This window comes from Carex rostrata, chromosome 18, assembly GCF_964058835.1.
Source record: "Carex rostrata chromosome 18, lpCarRost1.2, whole genome shotgun sequence".
Classification (NCBI taxonomy): Eukaryota; Viridiplantae; Streptophyta; class Magnoliopsida; order Poales; family Cyperaceae; genus Carex; species Carex rostrata.
This window is the reverse complement of record NC_135935.1, coordinates 5,063,920-5,078,737: the sequence shown is the minus strand read 5'-3', so window position 1 is coordinate 5,078,737 and position 14,818 is coordinate 5,063,920. Positions and strand designations below refer to the sequence as shown.

Here is a 14,818-nt window from a genome sequence, read left to right as displayed (position 1 = left end):
CATATTTTACAAAAAATATCAATTTTTTTTATATATGATATGTACTATAAAATAACTGACCAATTTGACTTGTATTTATATCAGAGTGAGTCTATGGTACCATGCATATCATGGGTTGGTCCGTGTTATGGCTCAATATTCGAGTTTTCAAAATCCTACTGGTCGATCCGAACCGTTCATCTTGTTCTCCATATTAATATGTGTTTGGAGACCAAATTTTACATTTTTTGAAATTTTTTTACTATTTTTTTAGATATTTAGAAAATCACTTGATCTGAAAATTCTGGACCATCCAAAAACAGTGATATTCAATAAATCTAAAAAAATAGTAAAATTTTTTCAAAAAATATAAAATTTGGTCTCCAAACACATATTAATATGGAGAACAAGATGAACGGTTCAGATCGACCATTAGGATTTTGAAAACTCGAATATTAAGCCATAGCACGGACCAAATCGTAATATGCATAGTACCATAGACTCACTCTTTATATCATATTAATCTTTTCATTAAATTTTTTTTGGCTGGAATTAGTGAAATATCAGTCTAAAATAAATATAAAAAAATACCAGGTGTTACATGTAAAATATCTTCCATTAAATGAAAACTATAATTATTGACTAATGTGTTTTTGGTAGTACTTTGGCCAGAATGCCATATGATCAAATTTCATATTTTTGTATTTGAAACATCGACCTGAGTAACTTAGCAAATTGATTATATATTATACTTCTAGAATACTATTTTTTTTTCATGAATATTGATATTTTTCATCGACCTAAAATATTGATATTTTTCTTTTATTTTTAGGCCTAAAAATATCACTCTTTGAAAATCATAAAAAACAGTAAACAAATTTAAAAAATAATAAATATTGATATTCAATATGTATAATATATATATAACCAATTTATTGATGGAATGTAATAGACGATAAGAAATACTAGGCCTTAGTGTTGAACAAAGTTCAATAAGGCTTGGAACATTTTATTTTCCTATTATTTTTAGTTAAGTGTCAAATTTTTTTAAGCGGGTAAAAAAATTGTAAAATAGAACAAAAAATGACGAAACACTTTACATTTATCAGTAGTTTTAAAAAATGTCTATTCAGCAGTTCCTGCAACCCTTCCTTTCCACAAACAAGATATTATAATCTACTGTGCGTTTGAACTTGGTAATGCAACATATAATTGCCTTTTTTTGTTGAGATTATTTTCCCAGCACAAATTGAACTCGATAGTTCTCGTTGCTTAATATAAGGGAAAACAAAAAGAGAAAAAGAAGAGCATCATGGGCATTTTGAAGTATATTATAAGTAATATTAATAATCCCTGTATTTCAACAACGGTCCCATGGTCTAGTGGTTAGGACATTGGACTCTGAATCCAGTAACCCGAGTTCAAGTCTCGGTGGGACCTAAATTTTTTTTCATCCCTTTTTTACCGCTTGAAGGATCTCCAAGACTGTGAGCCCCACAAATCAGGGAGAATCGAGACATTCTGTACGCTGCTCCTGGTCCTGGATTGACTCTGGTCAATCAGTTCTTTAATTTTTCTCTGTGCGCGTTGTCTTAACCACTACAAATATGACACGTAGATTGTCTCTTTTCTGATTGGTCCAGGCTACGTCCCACACGGCTTCTCGAAAGATCGTCGGTTCTTCTAGGAAAGAGTTTCTTCTCTTAAAAGTTAAAAACAGAGGGAAAACAGAAAAAAGAGCCAACAAAAGAGGACAATAAATCTTACTACGGGAAAGGGAAGGAAAAAGGTCAAAATTCGTGCAAATCGGAAATTATCAGAAATTTCAATTGGGTTTATTAAGGAGAAAAATGGAGATTAGATTCCAATTTCTGGCGATTCTACTTGCATTCATAGCATTTCAAGCGTATTCGTCCAGCGCTCTCATCTCGTCAGAAACCTTAACTCCTCCCTCTCCCAAGGCAATCACAGTAAGTCTATTGCAATCTTTAGCCCGATTTGATAGATTTACGAGCACCATTTGTAAATTGTTGGATGATTACTTAATTTAAATATCTTAAGCTCGTTGGAAGAATTCCCTATTACAGCGGACCACATTTTCCTATCTCCCTATTACAGCATTAAATTTGAAAATTCCATATTATTTTGTAGAAGGTTTGCTGAATTTTCAAATTAGTTAATTTTAATATTTCAAGCTCTTTAGAAGAATTCCCCCTTTTAGTTGAAGGTAAATGCCGCTAAGGGGAGTACCACATTTTTTAATCTCCCTATTACAGTGTTAAATTTGAATTTTTGTATTATTATTATCCAAAAATACATAAACTATTAAACTAAATGAGGAATATATTTTAGAGTTCACTTTGGTATCTTATTCTAAAATATTAAGCTTCAATTGTTGTCTTTATTGAATCACTGAAAGAACTATTTTGTTTGTTCTCTTAAAGGATTTAAAGGATGCAATTGTAAAAGGATTAGGCTTACAATCTGACCTCAAGGTCTCTGGATTCGATGTGAGAGATGCCCTTGTCGGGAAGGCCGTGGCTTACGAATTTGTTATAGAAATAGGTAAAAAGATGATCCCAGTCAAGCTACTAGAGGATGTGAGCCGGTGGGATTTTGTTGATTTGCCATTCTTCCATCGAATGAATGGTGGAAATGAAGCCAAGGAGGGGAATTCATTGGCTAAGATGGGGAAGAAGAAGGATTCTATTGATTTGCCAGAGTTGCCACCGTTTCAGCTTGCAGGTCCCATGGAGCTTTGGATCCAAGATGGAGACGATATGAGGCTTGCTATACCAGTAAGTTAATTTTATATGTCAAGTTTTTAATTTAGTTTCTAGCTGATTTACATGTATTACGAACTCTTTACACCAACTTTAAAAAAGAAGAAGAGAGAGAAAGAAAACACAGATATATCGAGCAACTTTTTATTTACCAAATGAAAGGCTTTATCCTTGACATAGAGATCAAAACTGATTGTCGCACTAGTAATAGTACAATTCCTACTCACTTGTACTCAAATAGAAATTATATTTACTAGTATCGTGTAAATTGTTTATGTGTAGCTAATTTGGTGTAGCAAGCTTAACTTTTATAGCAAGGATGGAGGCTTGTAATACTAGACATGCATACTGTACTTGTATACTATCGGGGTTTGATATGTTATGAGCCAACCATATGTACTAAGTGTAAACCATATGATGTTGCCGCCCCATTAATTTTTTTCTTTATACACAGCATGATGTGGAAGCAGGAAAATTGAAAAAAGTGGTGCTCTCCGATGGTGCAGTGGTGACTGTAAAGGGGGCCCGTTCCGTCAGCCTCAGGCATCCTATCGAGTTACCACTACCCTTTAACCGTTCAGTTATGGGCCAACCTCACCTTGCCACTGGCCTGCTATCCCTGGCTCAAGCACTGCGTGACGCCTACAAGTCAAATTCTGAAAAACCCCTTCTCTCTCTGCACATCGTGGGCCCCTCCTCCCTAACCTCCTCTCCATCAACTTCCCCTAATGACCGTCTCCAGCTCAAACGTCTAGCCCCAGGCCTCGTGAAGTTGTCATCAAGGACCCCACTCCCTTCCCCCGACTCTGACAACGAATCACAACCTGCCACCATGTGGCCCATGACTTCAATCAATGGCTCAAACTCTAATTTAAGAGGGTTTGAGGAGTTGCTCGCCTCTGTTTTGGGTGAAAAGGGTCAAGAAGAGGGGTCTTTCAGGTTAGTTGAGGCACAAGTATCGGCACAGACTTATGTGAAAATGGGGTTTGAGATAGAGAAGAAGCTACTTGAGGGAGAAGCCAATTGGGATAAATACCCAGAATGGAGAACTCGTCCCCAGAAGAGTCGGGCCCACTTTGAGGTGCTTGCGCGCGTTGAGGAGGGAGGGAAGATTGTGCCAGAGAGGATAGTCCCGGTACAGCCTTTTGAGGTGAAAGAATCTGTGACCGCGAGTGTGGCCACTGGCAATGTTTCCATGTCAAAGGTGGAAACTGTTCATACAGCCCCGGATTTTTTCACTCTTTGAGAAAGTTGAGTTCGCTTGAAGGGTGTAATTTGAAGAGCCGAAGGGTTCCATTTTGTTCTGTTCTTTTTTTTTTTTTTTTTTTGGGGGGTGCGTATGTTCATGGCTGACCATATACTAAATATCACTATTGTACATTATTTTAAGATTGAGAAACATAACAAAAGATGCCCGCCTTCTTTGAAATAATAAAAGAAGCAAGAAGGGAGTTGGCTAATCTTATTTTCTGCGTGCATTTTGAAAACTTGTTTGTGTGATAAGTTGGTGTTTGTTTATTTGATCGTGATCTGATCTCATCAGGCAACTTACTGTGGAGGAAAATGAAAGCACCGTAAATCCGTAATAGTTCCTGTTGATCTTTTATTGTAATAATGGTTTAAAAAATGTTTCAAGTACATGGTGAATCAATCCATTCAAAACAATTAAAGTAGTCAGAAAACGCAATGTTCTTCAGCAAAATGCATCTTTGAAAAATGCAGGAAAGTTATTCAGCAGAAGTAACCAATTATAACGTAAGTCATGGGTTTGAATTAGTAAAACAAACTTTATCAAGTCCATTACCGTCAATTAGAAATCTTATCTATTATTTTTCTTAAAGGGGAGGTAGCACAATTGGCTAGAAAAATGTCCTAGAGTTGTTATATCCAAAGATTGAGAGTTCGATTCTCCCTCACGAACATTGGTAGCTACTACCAAGTTTTCAAATAAAAGATAGTTCAGTTAATCTTGATTTGAATCCCACCAGTTGGGCTACAGAATCATACTGCAAAAAAAAGGACAGCTCAAGTTTTCCCCATTTATAGCATTCCTGTGAAAAAGCTTGCAAGGTGATGATGCTCCTATAAATTATAAATTAGTAATTTAGTATAATCCAAGTTCCAATTTCGGCCGAGGGTTTCAGCTACCTTAAATGTCCTCATGTTAGAAGGGTAAAACTATCTTAGACTAATTTCATAACTGTTTTTACCAACGCGCTTGAAACTCGATGATAGCTCTCTTGACACCTTAATAAGTTCAAATTTCAGTGTTTCACAAATGATTACAAAGCCAAAAGATAATGCTCCTCATCAGACTTTGCACAAAGACAGTAATCACATCTTATTGCTTTCTTTTAATTTTAAGATCAAGATCAATAGCACTAAACACGCCCGAACTTTTCAACGAGGTTTCTCTCAATATCCAACCGTTTCTTCATTAAGAGAGTGTACTTTTGAAGTAACACTTTATCTGCTTCTGTTTCTCCAGCTGGCACTGCAAGCTTTGAGCTTAAAGCTGTTTTATCTAGGTTTCCTTCATAAATCTGAGAAATTGGTATGAACTTGCCTTCTGTTTTGCACAACCAACCATGAGCTGCTCTCACCGCGGCACCAAGAGATGCCGAATCTGTAAAGGGCAATATAAGTGGGCAGTTTGAAAAAGGTCTATAGAATTTGAGAAACAAAAAAGGAAGGTTCAAGACTATATTTATTACAGTATAAAAATAAATGTACTTAAACCAGATTGACGCTCTACCCCCATTCTCATTCTAATAACTAAAGTAAGCTTAGGTATGTTATTATTTTGAACTGGTTAATATATAAGTATGCAGTTTGAGTATATATTAATTCCCATCGAAGGTCATTAAGCACAGGCTGTTGCACATTTATAATATGCCTGATGAACAGTGAAATATTCATCAAACCTCATCATTATTTTGCAATTGGCATGATACATATATTATGAGATTGCATACATATTGCTGGATTTCAATTTGAGAATTTAATTATAATTTTATTTCAGGATTGTCAAAATTAATCCATCATCAATGATCCCAACCCTCAGTTCAGAACTAAATATTAAAAAACACAATGCTTATATATGATAACAATAATTCATTCATTTCACTTTCATCTTTCTGAATGAATTATGCAAGTATCAGTTGTCAACCTATGTAAATCTAGGTCAACATCATTTTGTAATATACTAAAGACGTTAGATGTGGAAAAATAACTAACATGTAACTTCTAATTTGCAAAACATTATTTCCTTGCAATGACAAAGGGGAGGGTTACTTTGCAATTTTCGAAAGTAGTTCTATCAGTAAATACCTGGCCTTTGAACTGTATAGACAGAAGAACCAAAAATTTGTGCAATCGACTTGAGAATGCTAGCATTAGCAGACGCACCACCAGTGGCTATAATCCTGTTAGGAGGGCTGGGCATACCAAATCTCTCAGCATGACCTCTCATGGATAGCAATTGGCCTTCTATAATAGCGCGTATCTATTGGTATTATGTAAAGAAATAATGGTTATTAAAGTTTCTTGAGATTTTGAAGATATTTCAAAAGCATTTCAAGTGATGCATTCACACAAGTTTTCATAATTTGTAGTTAGTTTTGTACAAGATCAGAAGAGTGAATGCAGTAAATTGTAAATTGTATCAATGACAATTAACCTCATCCTTTCATTCCATAAGTTTGCACAAGTTTTCAAAAGACCAGAAGAGTGAATGCAGTAAATTGTATCAATGACAAATTGACAATTAACCTGATCCGTTCATTCCATAAATCTTGATTCTAGTGCAAAGCATACTCAAAAAATGATGCACTTATGGGTGGATGCATCAGCATTGCTCATGAATAAAAATGATATCAGTGGTTTGGATTTGTTTGGATTTGTCTGGATGTTGAATCTTGAATATGAATGGAAGAAATTACAACTAGAAATTAGATCACTGATATTTCTTTTCCTGGTTAATCTTTAGTGTTAATATACTATAGTTTATATTCAGAATTTGCCAGTTTGGTGACGCACTAAGGTGGCATTTGGACTAAACACCCGCAAATAACACTTGCATGTATGAATGAAAAAAATCTCACCTCAGAGGGAGGATCAAATTCCTCGACCTCATGCTCTTTCATCTCATTCAATGAACCTTCATCCCATTTGTCTAATACATACCTGCGATAACCAACTTTGATGTACAGTTTTTTTTTTTTTCAAAATTTTGTTAGGCCCATAAAACAAGGAAAATAAAATACATCAATGAAAACGATCAGGTAGAGGGCGTTGGTTAATTTCCGATTACCTGGCAGAGGTGGTAAAATTTCATGCTCTTTGTAGTAGAAACCAAGTCTTCCACCTAGTATTAATAGGACACAATGTTAATTTATATTCACATATTTTCTATTACGTACGAGCTGTCAAATTTTGGGATTTTTATCTTAAAAATTGAGTGTTCCTTTTTCTGGAACTGATGAAATGACAGAAAAAATAGATGGCCACTATTTTGAGTGCTCTTTTTTCACTTTTGTTATTTTTATGCCTTTGATACTACCATTCAATGGTGCTACTTCCTCCAAATGCTTGTTGAACACATCCCAAGATTTATCAGCGTACTTGTTTCGCAAATCTGAAAACATTGGTGAGAAACATTAATTAGCGAAATTGAAAACAAATTTGCAAAGAAATAGACAGAATGAGAATAGTATATATCAGTGCCTTCTCGAGTCAGAGAGCCATTTTTGTAAACAAGCATAACCATGTAACAGTTCGGGTCGACCGGGTTAGGGAAAACATGTCCTTCTAGTCTGGGTTTAGCCTCCTCAGTAATACCAAATACCTGAACAAATAAAATGGCATTGTGAGATGGAAATACATATTCAGAATGTATTGATACTAAATAAGCAAAAAATACCTCTTATCATAAATACAGCACCAAAACACAGAATGTTTTGACTCATGTATCCTCTTGAACAACTTTTAAGAATCGTAGCACATGATATTTCTTATCTAGGTTTGATGTGAGCAGTATTAATTGTATGCACAACTAATAAAATAATTGGAGGGTGTATTATAAATGTGAACTTCCAAGAGTAACAAAAGGAAGATGAATCTAACTTACAGTATCACTGGTACCAAGACTAATTGCTAGATCACCAGGAGTGTTAAGAGTTAAACCTGTACCGGTTTCAATTGTCAATGCAAGTATCGTAATGCAAGGATTAAAACAAATGAAGAGACCAAGATAAATAAAATAATAGAGGATACCATGATAGGTAAACAAAAAAATAAAAAAAATGAAAGCAATATATCTGTACCAGCAAGGCTGTTAGGGTTATCTCCAGACCATTGAATGACCAAACAACTCTTATTGAAGTTAAACCTGCAAAGTACTGATGAAATCAAAAGTAGTCCAATTTCAAACATGTAAATTACCTTAATTATTACAATCTCAGTGGCATTACTTCCAGAATTTTTAATTTAATTACTTTTTATGTGAATGAAAGTGCACCTGTTGACAAAATAAGGAGCGATTGTACCGGCAACTGCATGAGCTGGTGCCAACTTTCCAAGTTTTTCTTCTAGACCTGGGGCTGTTGCCTGTTAAACAAAAATAGGAGAAGATAAAATTCATGTTTCAGATTAAAGCAATGAACATTTACTCATTTTTTTTAGCGACAAAAGTCTTTTACTAAACAGCTACTCAGTTTAACTTTTGTTTAGCTCTAACACATTAACTTTTTTATTCTAGTGGCCTTTGGCTTTCTCTTATTAATACCTCTGACTAACTTTTAACATACCTTAAAAAGATAAAGATGTCCTCTTATTCTGGCATGAACATTACCAGGACTTCATAATTTTCTTCAAGTAAGAAGTAGCTTAAACATTGAAAAAAAGAGATATTTGTTTCTTCCAATTTCTTGGAATGTGGGCAGTTCTTTGGAAATTTCTCTGAAGTGCAATTCTCTGATGAGAAGAAAATAAATTAACAGATAAATCAGAAAACAAACCTCCAAAGCAATATTAGACCATACACGTGATTTAATATCCATCAAGTTCATCCCAGCACCATCAGTCTCATCTATACTCGCATATTTTCCAATTAAGATTGAGGCCATAAAAGAACTCACAAGAGAGATCCTGTCAGTATTTTCATAAACATTCCTCTGATTTTCAAAAATTTTCTTTATCTGAGGCCCAGTATACCTCTCGTATGCACGGGACCCCGTAACCCGTGCCAGCTCTATTGCTCCTTCAAAAGCATTCTCTAGCTCTCTACATTGCTTAGTTGTACTACTATCCATCCATACAGGAGACTCTGGTATTGAAAATGCATCTTTCAGCTGAGGGGTTAATTTTTCACTATGGTCCAGAGAAGATAGTGTAGCTTCACTTCCCTTTTTCCAATAGACACTCCCGTGTTGTTGGCCACTGCCTGAGATGGCAGTTATTTTTGTGAAATCAACCTTGGACTTTAGTTTTTCAAGCATGAGATCCAAGGCCTCTACCCACATAAGGGTTGGAGACACAATCCGGCCATCCTCTTCAGGGTCTCTATACACGCCATCTTTCGTCTTGTAATGAGATAATTCAGAGTCAAAGTGCACAGTTTGCGACGTGACAAGGTTTAGATTACCATCTAGTACAGTGGCCTTCAGAGACCTGTTAAAAGAAGAAATCGTGAAACTTACTATTCTGAATAAATTATACTGGTTTAAAATAAAGAATTATTATTCTAGCACTGACTTGGTGTGATATTTGGAAAAGCAAGTCCGATTGAACTGATATCATCGATAAGAAATAAGCTAAGCACCCATATCTATAATCTCATTTTCACATCTGTTTCCATACAAGTGAAAAGAATTTTCATATTTGAAAACTAAAACGGGGAAATTTTTTTTATAAGATTTCTACCTATCATCATAGAAATCCATCCTGATTCTTTTACATTGTTAAAGAACAATAAACAAGCAGAAAATTAATAGATAATTGTACTTCTAATCCTGTCTACCGTTCCAATTCCCACTCCGGCTCTAAGCCCAGAACAGTGGTACTGTAAAGATCTCGGTTCACAGTGATAATAACAGATCCTTCATAAGAGTACCCAAAAGTACAAAGTCTTAATTGGAAAAAACTTCAAAGATGAATTCCACTTACTGTGTGGAGCTATCGAATCCGAGAAAGAGAGAATCCTCCGGAAATGCAAATCCCATTTTGTAATTGATCCTCGCAGAATAGAGAAAATGAAGCTTATACAATTTTTTTTTTTTTTTTTTGGAAATAGCTTATATAATTTTGAGGGAGGCAGTTTTGAGAGCGAAGAAGCTGATCCTAAAGCCAGAACAGAACGCCGTCGTAGGATCTTTTGTGAATCTTATTGTGTAGCTTATAAATTGCGGGTTGCAGATGCAAATGCATAGTGACAAATGAATTATTTGGTATCGGTTCGGCGAGGTCAAAAATTCATGATTCAGAAATAATTCGGGTATAATTAGGAAATTATCCAGACCAGAAATCTCAATCCTGCAAGATAGAAAATAAAAAAAAATTATGGGAAAAATTTGTAAATAATTCGTAAAATTCGGGAGAAGTGCGGTCAACCGAATAATTTGGTGTTCAGTTCAACATCACCGAAAAAATGAATTATTTGAATATAATTCGTGTATAATAGGCGAATCTTGTTACTCTAAATGCAATTATGCAAAAGGTGTAGCGGCTCTAGGCTTCTAGCTTCTAACTTGTTGGGTCCACATGAAAATGCACAAAGAAGAGTTGCCTAGTATCTGTTTGTTGAAATTTTCTGTATTAGCAATTGCTCCAATTTCATACATGTTATTTTTAACAACTAGTAATAATTAGGATTCATTTCATTATATTTTGAGAATCTATATTTTTGGAGAAAGAAATGAGACCATTATTATTATAGTTCCTATATTTTTGTTGAACTCGCATCCTCTGAGATATCTCATATTTTGCGTGACTTTTTGGAAAAATCAAACGTTCAAATACGTTCTGCACGAAACTCAAAGCTCAAATAATACTGACCCCTGCCCCATCCCCGAATAGGCACTGGACACGTCGGTCACGCAAAATGTGAGATATCTCAGAGGATACGAATTCGTTGGGGGCGAGGATAAACAATGCATGATATTGATTATCTGTTGCGTGATGTATATAGTCATGCGTGTGGTAGATTTTTTTTTTTTCACTCACTTCTGAGTCGTCACCTTAAACTCGGCCATTTTTATTAATAACCAAAAAAAAAAAGTTTTTTACAAAAATAACCTCAAAATCTAATTTTTTTCAAATATAACCAAACCGCCAGGGTTGTTGGCGGTCCACTTCTATAGCGGACCGCCACTATTCCTGGCGGTCCACTTTTTTTTTTTTTTTTTTTTTTTTTTAGAGAGATCTGATTTTTTTTCTTAATATTTTCATTTGTGAAGTTTTAGTTTTTTTTGTTTAGGGTATTTGTCAAAAAATTAAAGACTTGGCCTTTATTAAAATTTTAAATTTCAAGTTCTGACAGCTTGTTGGTCTTTTTTTTTCGGTTTTTATAATATATGTATAATATATACATATATACAAACATACATACATACATACATACATACATACATATATACATACATACATATACACATACACATACACATACATATATACATATACAGTTTTTTTATGATGTATTTATTATGATTGCAGTTTTTTTATGATGTATTTTGGACTGTAGCTCTTTATTATGATTGCAGTTTTATTTTATATTTCATGTTGGTTTTTATGTTTTTTCTGCTTTACATCGAAATGGTCTTCTGAAATTACAACGTATCTTTCACGACGTCGGAATAATAAGTTCACAAATACAATTAAAGTTCAACGATACAACTGAAGTTCACAAATATTCATAACTTAGTTCACCTAAGCAAAATAATAAGTTCATCTTTCACGACGTCGGAATAGACCCAATAGACGAGAAGATTTTCTGGTGTCAGCTGCAGGAGCAGCAGTACTTGTAGACCCTTGGCTACTAGATGATTGGGTCGCAAGAGGTGGTTGTGTTCTACCAGTTGCTTCAGCAACAACTCTCGCATTTTCTCTTTCATTGTGTTCGTTTATGGCATCTGAACATAACAACAGAATTCAGTTATTAATATAATAAAATCATAAATTAATTCCGAAAAATGCTACATACCTGCCCTGCGCCTGTCAGAAACGGAACGGCGAGCCTGATTTCCCGATGGCCTCCTACCACCCATCTCGTCCATGGTCATTATAGCACGTTTGTGTCTCCTCCTCCCCTTCCTTATCCATCCTTCTGAAGGGAGTATTCTATCACCGACATACGCAGGCCACTCATGCTGGTTAGGATAAGAATGGAAAGATCCACCCCAAGTAGAAGCAAGATAATCGGTACGATACATGTCAGCGACATAGTGATCCTCGCAGAAGTTTCTCACTCGGCATACCGCCATCACGTGACTACAAGGAATTCCAGATAGTTGGGGTCCTTGGCATGTACAGGTCACCTCTCTTGCCTCTCGGAATTGCACTACGTACTTGAAAGCCCTCTTCACAAACTCCATAGTGCCATCTGCTCTACGGCTGGAAGGAACGTACTCATTTGGATTGTGCACTTCGAATTCTGTACCATCATTACCCATCGGGATCACGGTCATAGTTGCACCTTTGTTCCTGTGTTTTCTTAGTTTCTCCTCCACCCTTATTGAAAATGACTGGTTCATCCTTATTAATTCTGCGGCCTTAGCACGCCGTTCCTGAAACCAGGTATTTAACTTGTAGAAAGTGTCTTCTACAACTGCAGCCACAGGCAACGTCCGGCTCTCCTTGAAGACTGCATTCAGCGATTCAGAACCGTTGGTGGTCATAATTCCCCAACGGTAACCTCCATCACGTGCTTGAAATATTTTCTCGTATGCTGGTGGCTCTTCGACATCTCTGGGGTTATTTTTGCCCACCTTCATTAAGTAGAGATTTGCTTTCGGCATATACTACATATAAATAAGGAAATAAAATAATATAAGTAAACAATTAAAATAAAAATATGTTAACAAAGTACAATAAGACATGTAAACAATCAACAAACACATACCTTTGCAAATTCTCTACTCATCTCTTCCACCCTTCTCGGCTTCTTCTTTTTGCAATTACGTCTGAATGTTTCTAGGACCCAGCTATCGTTTCCGGTTGCCTTGCTAAGGTTCTCCGCAACGTGTTGCATACACAACCTGTGCACACACTCGCCAGTATGTGTTGACCAACCGTATTCTTCACGATCAAAAACATATTTTATTCCTTTGTGCTGGTCTGATATTACAGAGAAAAACTTTGTTGGCCCAACCACCCGTCTTCTTAAAAATTGCATAAAGAATCCCCAGTTCTCACCATCCTCTTTCCGAACAATTGCAAACGCCAAAGGCAACAACTGGTTCTCAGCATCATATGCACATGCTATCAGTAGCCTCCCCTCGTAACGGCCAGACATGAAGCATGCATCAATGCTGATAACGGGTCTGATGAATGGCACAGCTTGGATACAAGGACCAAAAGCCCATGCTATGCCCTTGAATTGTTGAACTCCCTCTATTAGTACTCCATTCTTGTCATAAATGGGGCCATGCCACCGCTGAAATACGGTGCCAGGATTTGTACTTGCCATAGCCTGGAGCAATGGTGTCAGATAGTTGTATGAATCCTTCCAACTACCGAATACTCTGCAAATCGCAAGTTCACGACCTCTCCACAACCTGTTATATTTTGGGATTACATGTATGTATTTGTGTCTAACGGCCATAGCCACCGCCTTGATGCTCATCGATGGATCCAACTTAATGTCTGCCTCAATTGCATCGGCAATTAGTGATGCTGTCAGGTTTGAATGGTCTGTCCTTGTGGACGCAGACTTGCATGTATGAGGTGGTTCACACTTTTTAATTATCCATGCTTCCCCCGAACCCGCAGGGGTTGCATAAAGGCGAAACTCGCAACAAGGGGCATTTTTGCATATCACAACCAATCTTTTTGATTCCCTTTTTTCTAATATACATTCCCAGTTGTAACAAATTTTCAAAAATTATAAACTTTCATCCTCAAACATATTTTAGTATGGATATCATGTTAAACGGTTCGGATCGATAGTTCAGATTTTGAAAATAAAGATATAAAATATGAGCTATGATTAAATATGAAAGATATGAGATATTGGAATCCTCCTCATATTTAAATAGACACCAAATTTTAATTTCTCGACTGACAATTTATGAGAACTAATTTTAGTCAGTCAATACCTCAAAGAAAACGAATCAGGAGGTGGTGGTGGTAAATTCAATTATATAATATTTCATCTATTTTCAAATAAATATAAAATTATTTTTTTTCTTTATGTTTTGAATCAATTTATATAGTAAATTCATAATGTTTTGAATCAGATAAGTTAGATTAATTATATTGCAATTAAACCCCACAAAAACCTTTACGAACAAGAATTTTGTCCTCGGACGAAGCGCGAACAAAAATGATAAAAACTGCTCTCGTTGAGAGTCGAACTCAAGACCTCCCGCTTACTAAACGGGTGCTCTAACCAACTGAGCTACGAGAGCATCTGCCAACTTCAAGAGAAAATATTTTAAATAGTGTGTTTTATATTAATTAAGCACAACAAAAATACTGCTTTTGTATATACTGTAGGACTGAACCGGTAATGTTTACTTTGGCATTTAAGCATGACACGCGAAAGAAGAGGTAAAGATTTTAACAGAGTAGTTTTGACTTGATGCAGTGTTATATATTTTGATTCTATATATGACTGGTACACTACATGAAGTTAAAACTGTTTTGTTAAAATACTTGCATTTTTTGCCATCTAAAAATAAATTTTCAATTGGTCCCGGTGAAATGAATTTAATTCAATCAGTAAAATATGCTCAGTTGTAATAAATTAATATTTAAATGGTCCAATTTGCACTTCGTTCCTCTTTGGGTTATTTTGCTGTAAAAAAATCAATCTATTATTGGTACCTTAAAAGCCATTA

At 35.6% G+C, this 14,818-nt stretch overlaps 2 protein-coding genes and 2 non-coding genes across 4 annotated transcripts; 2 read left to right on the top strand and 2 right to left on the bottom strand.

Annotated features, from left to right (window-relative positions):
* The first annotated feature begins 1,347 nt into the window (after window positions 1-1,347).
* TRNAQ-CUG (transfer RNA glutamine (anticodon CUG)) lies at window positions 1,348-1,419 on the top strand. Its single transcript has one exon. It is a non-coding gene; the product is annotated as a tRNA-Gln (tRNA).
* Window positions 1,420-1,696: 277 nt separating this feature from the next.
* TIN1 (tunicamycin induced protein) lies at window positions 1,697-4,326 on the top strand. The gene is made up of 3 exons (XM_078319611.1): window positions 1,697-1,949; window positions 2,424-2,777; window positions 3,217-4,326. Exons 1-3 carry the CDS (start codon window positions 1,830-1,832, stop codon window positions 4,006-4,008), a joined length of 1,266 nt encoding a protein of 421 aa, XP_078175737.1. The 5' UTR covers window positions 1,697-1,829; the 3' UTR covers window positions 4,009-4,326.
* A 654-nt stretch (window positions 4,327-4,980) lies between these two features.
* On the bottom strand, window positions 4,981-10,104 carry XK-2 (xylulose kinase-2). Its single transcript, XM_078319538.1, has 11 exons — window positions 9,927-10,104; window positions 8,780-9,431; window positions 8,281-8,369; window positions 8,087-8,151; window positions 7,891-7,946; window positions 7,488-7,608; window positions 7,324-7,398; window positions 7,075-7,128; window positions 6,866-6,960; window positions 6,093-6,267; window positions 4,981-5,388 (listed from the first exon to the last, which is right to left on the bottom strand). Exons 1-11 carry the CDS (start codon window positions 9,980-9,982, stop codon window positions 5,144-5,146), a joined length of 1,683 nt encoding a protein of 560 aa, XP_078175664.1. The 5' UTR covers window positions 9,983-10,104; the 3' UTR covers window positions 4,981-5,143.
* Window positions 10,105-14,312: 4,208 nt separating this feature from the next.
* TRNAT-AGU (transfer RNA threonine (anticodon AGU)) lies at window positions 14,313-14,386 on the bottom strand. Its single transcript has one exon. It is a non-coding gene; the product is annotated as a tRNA-Thr (tRNA).
* Window positions 14,387-14,818: the final 432 nt, after the last annotated feature.

Bases quoted from the DNA above. Each gene is read 5' to 3' on its own strand.
- TIN1 (XM_078319611.1), top strand. From the start codon at position 1,830: ATGGAGATTAGATTCCAATTTCTGGCGATTCTACTTGCATTCATAGCA. The intron at 1,950-2,423 runs GTAAGTCTATTG...GTTCTCTTAAAG, and splicing joins CCTCTCCCAAGGCAATCACA to GATTTAAAGGATGCAATTGT. The intron at 2,778-3,216 runs GTAAGTTAATTT...CTTTATACACAG, and splicing joins ATATGAGGCTTGCTATACCA to CATGATGTGGAAGCAGGAAA.
- XK-2 (XM_078319538.1), bottom strand. From the start codon at position 9,982: ATGGGATTTGCATTTCCGGAGGATTCTCTCTTTCTCGGATTCGATAGC. The intron at 8,152-8,280 runs GTGCACTTTCAT...AGTACTTTGCAG, and splicing joins GCTCCTTATTTTGTCAACAG to GTTTAACTTCAATAAGAGTT. The intron at 7,947-8,086 runs GTACAGATATAT...AAACCGGTACAG, and splicing joins TAACCCTAACAGCCTTGCTG to GTTTAACTCTTAACACTCCT.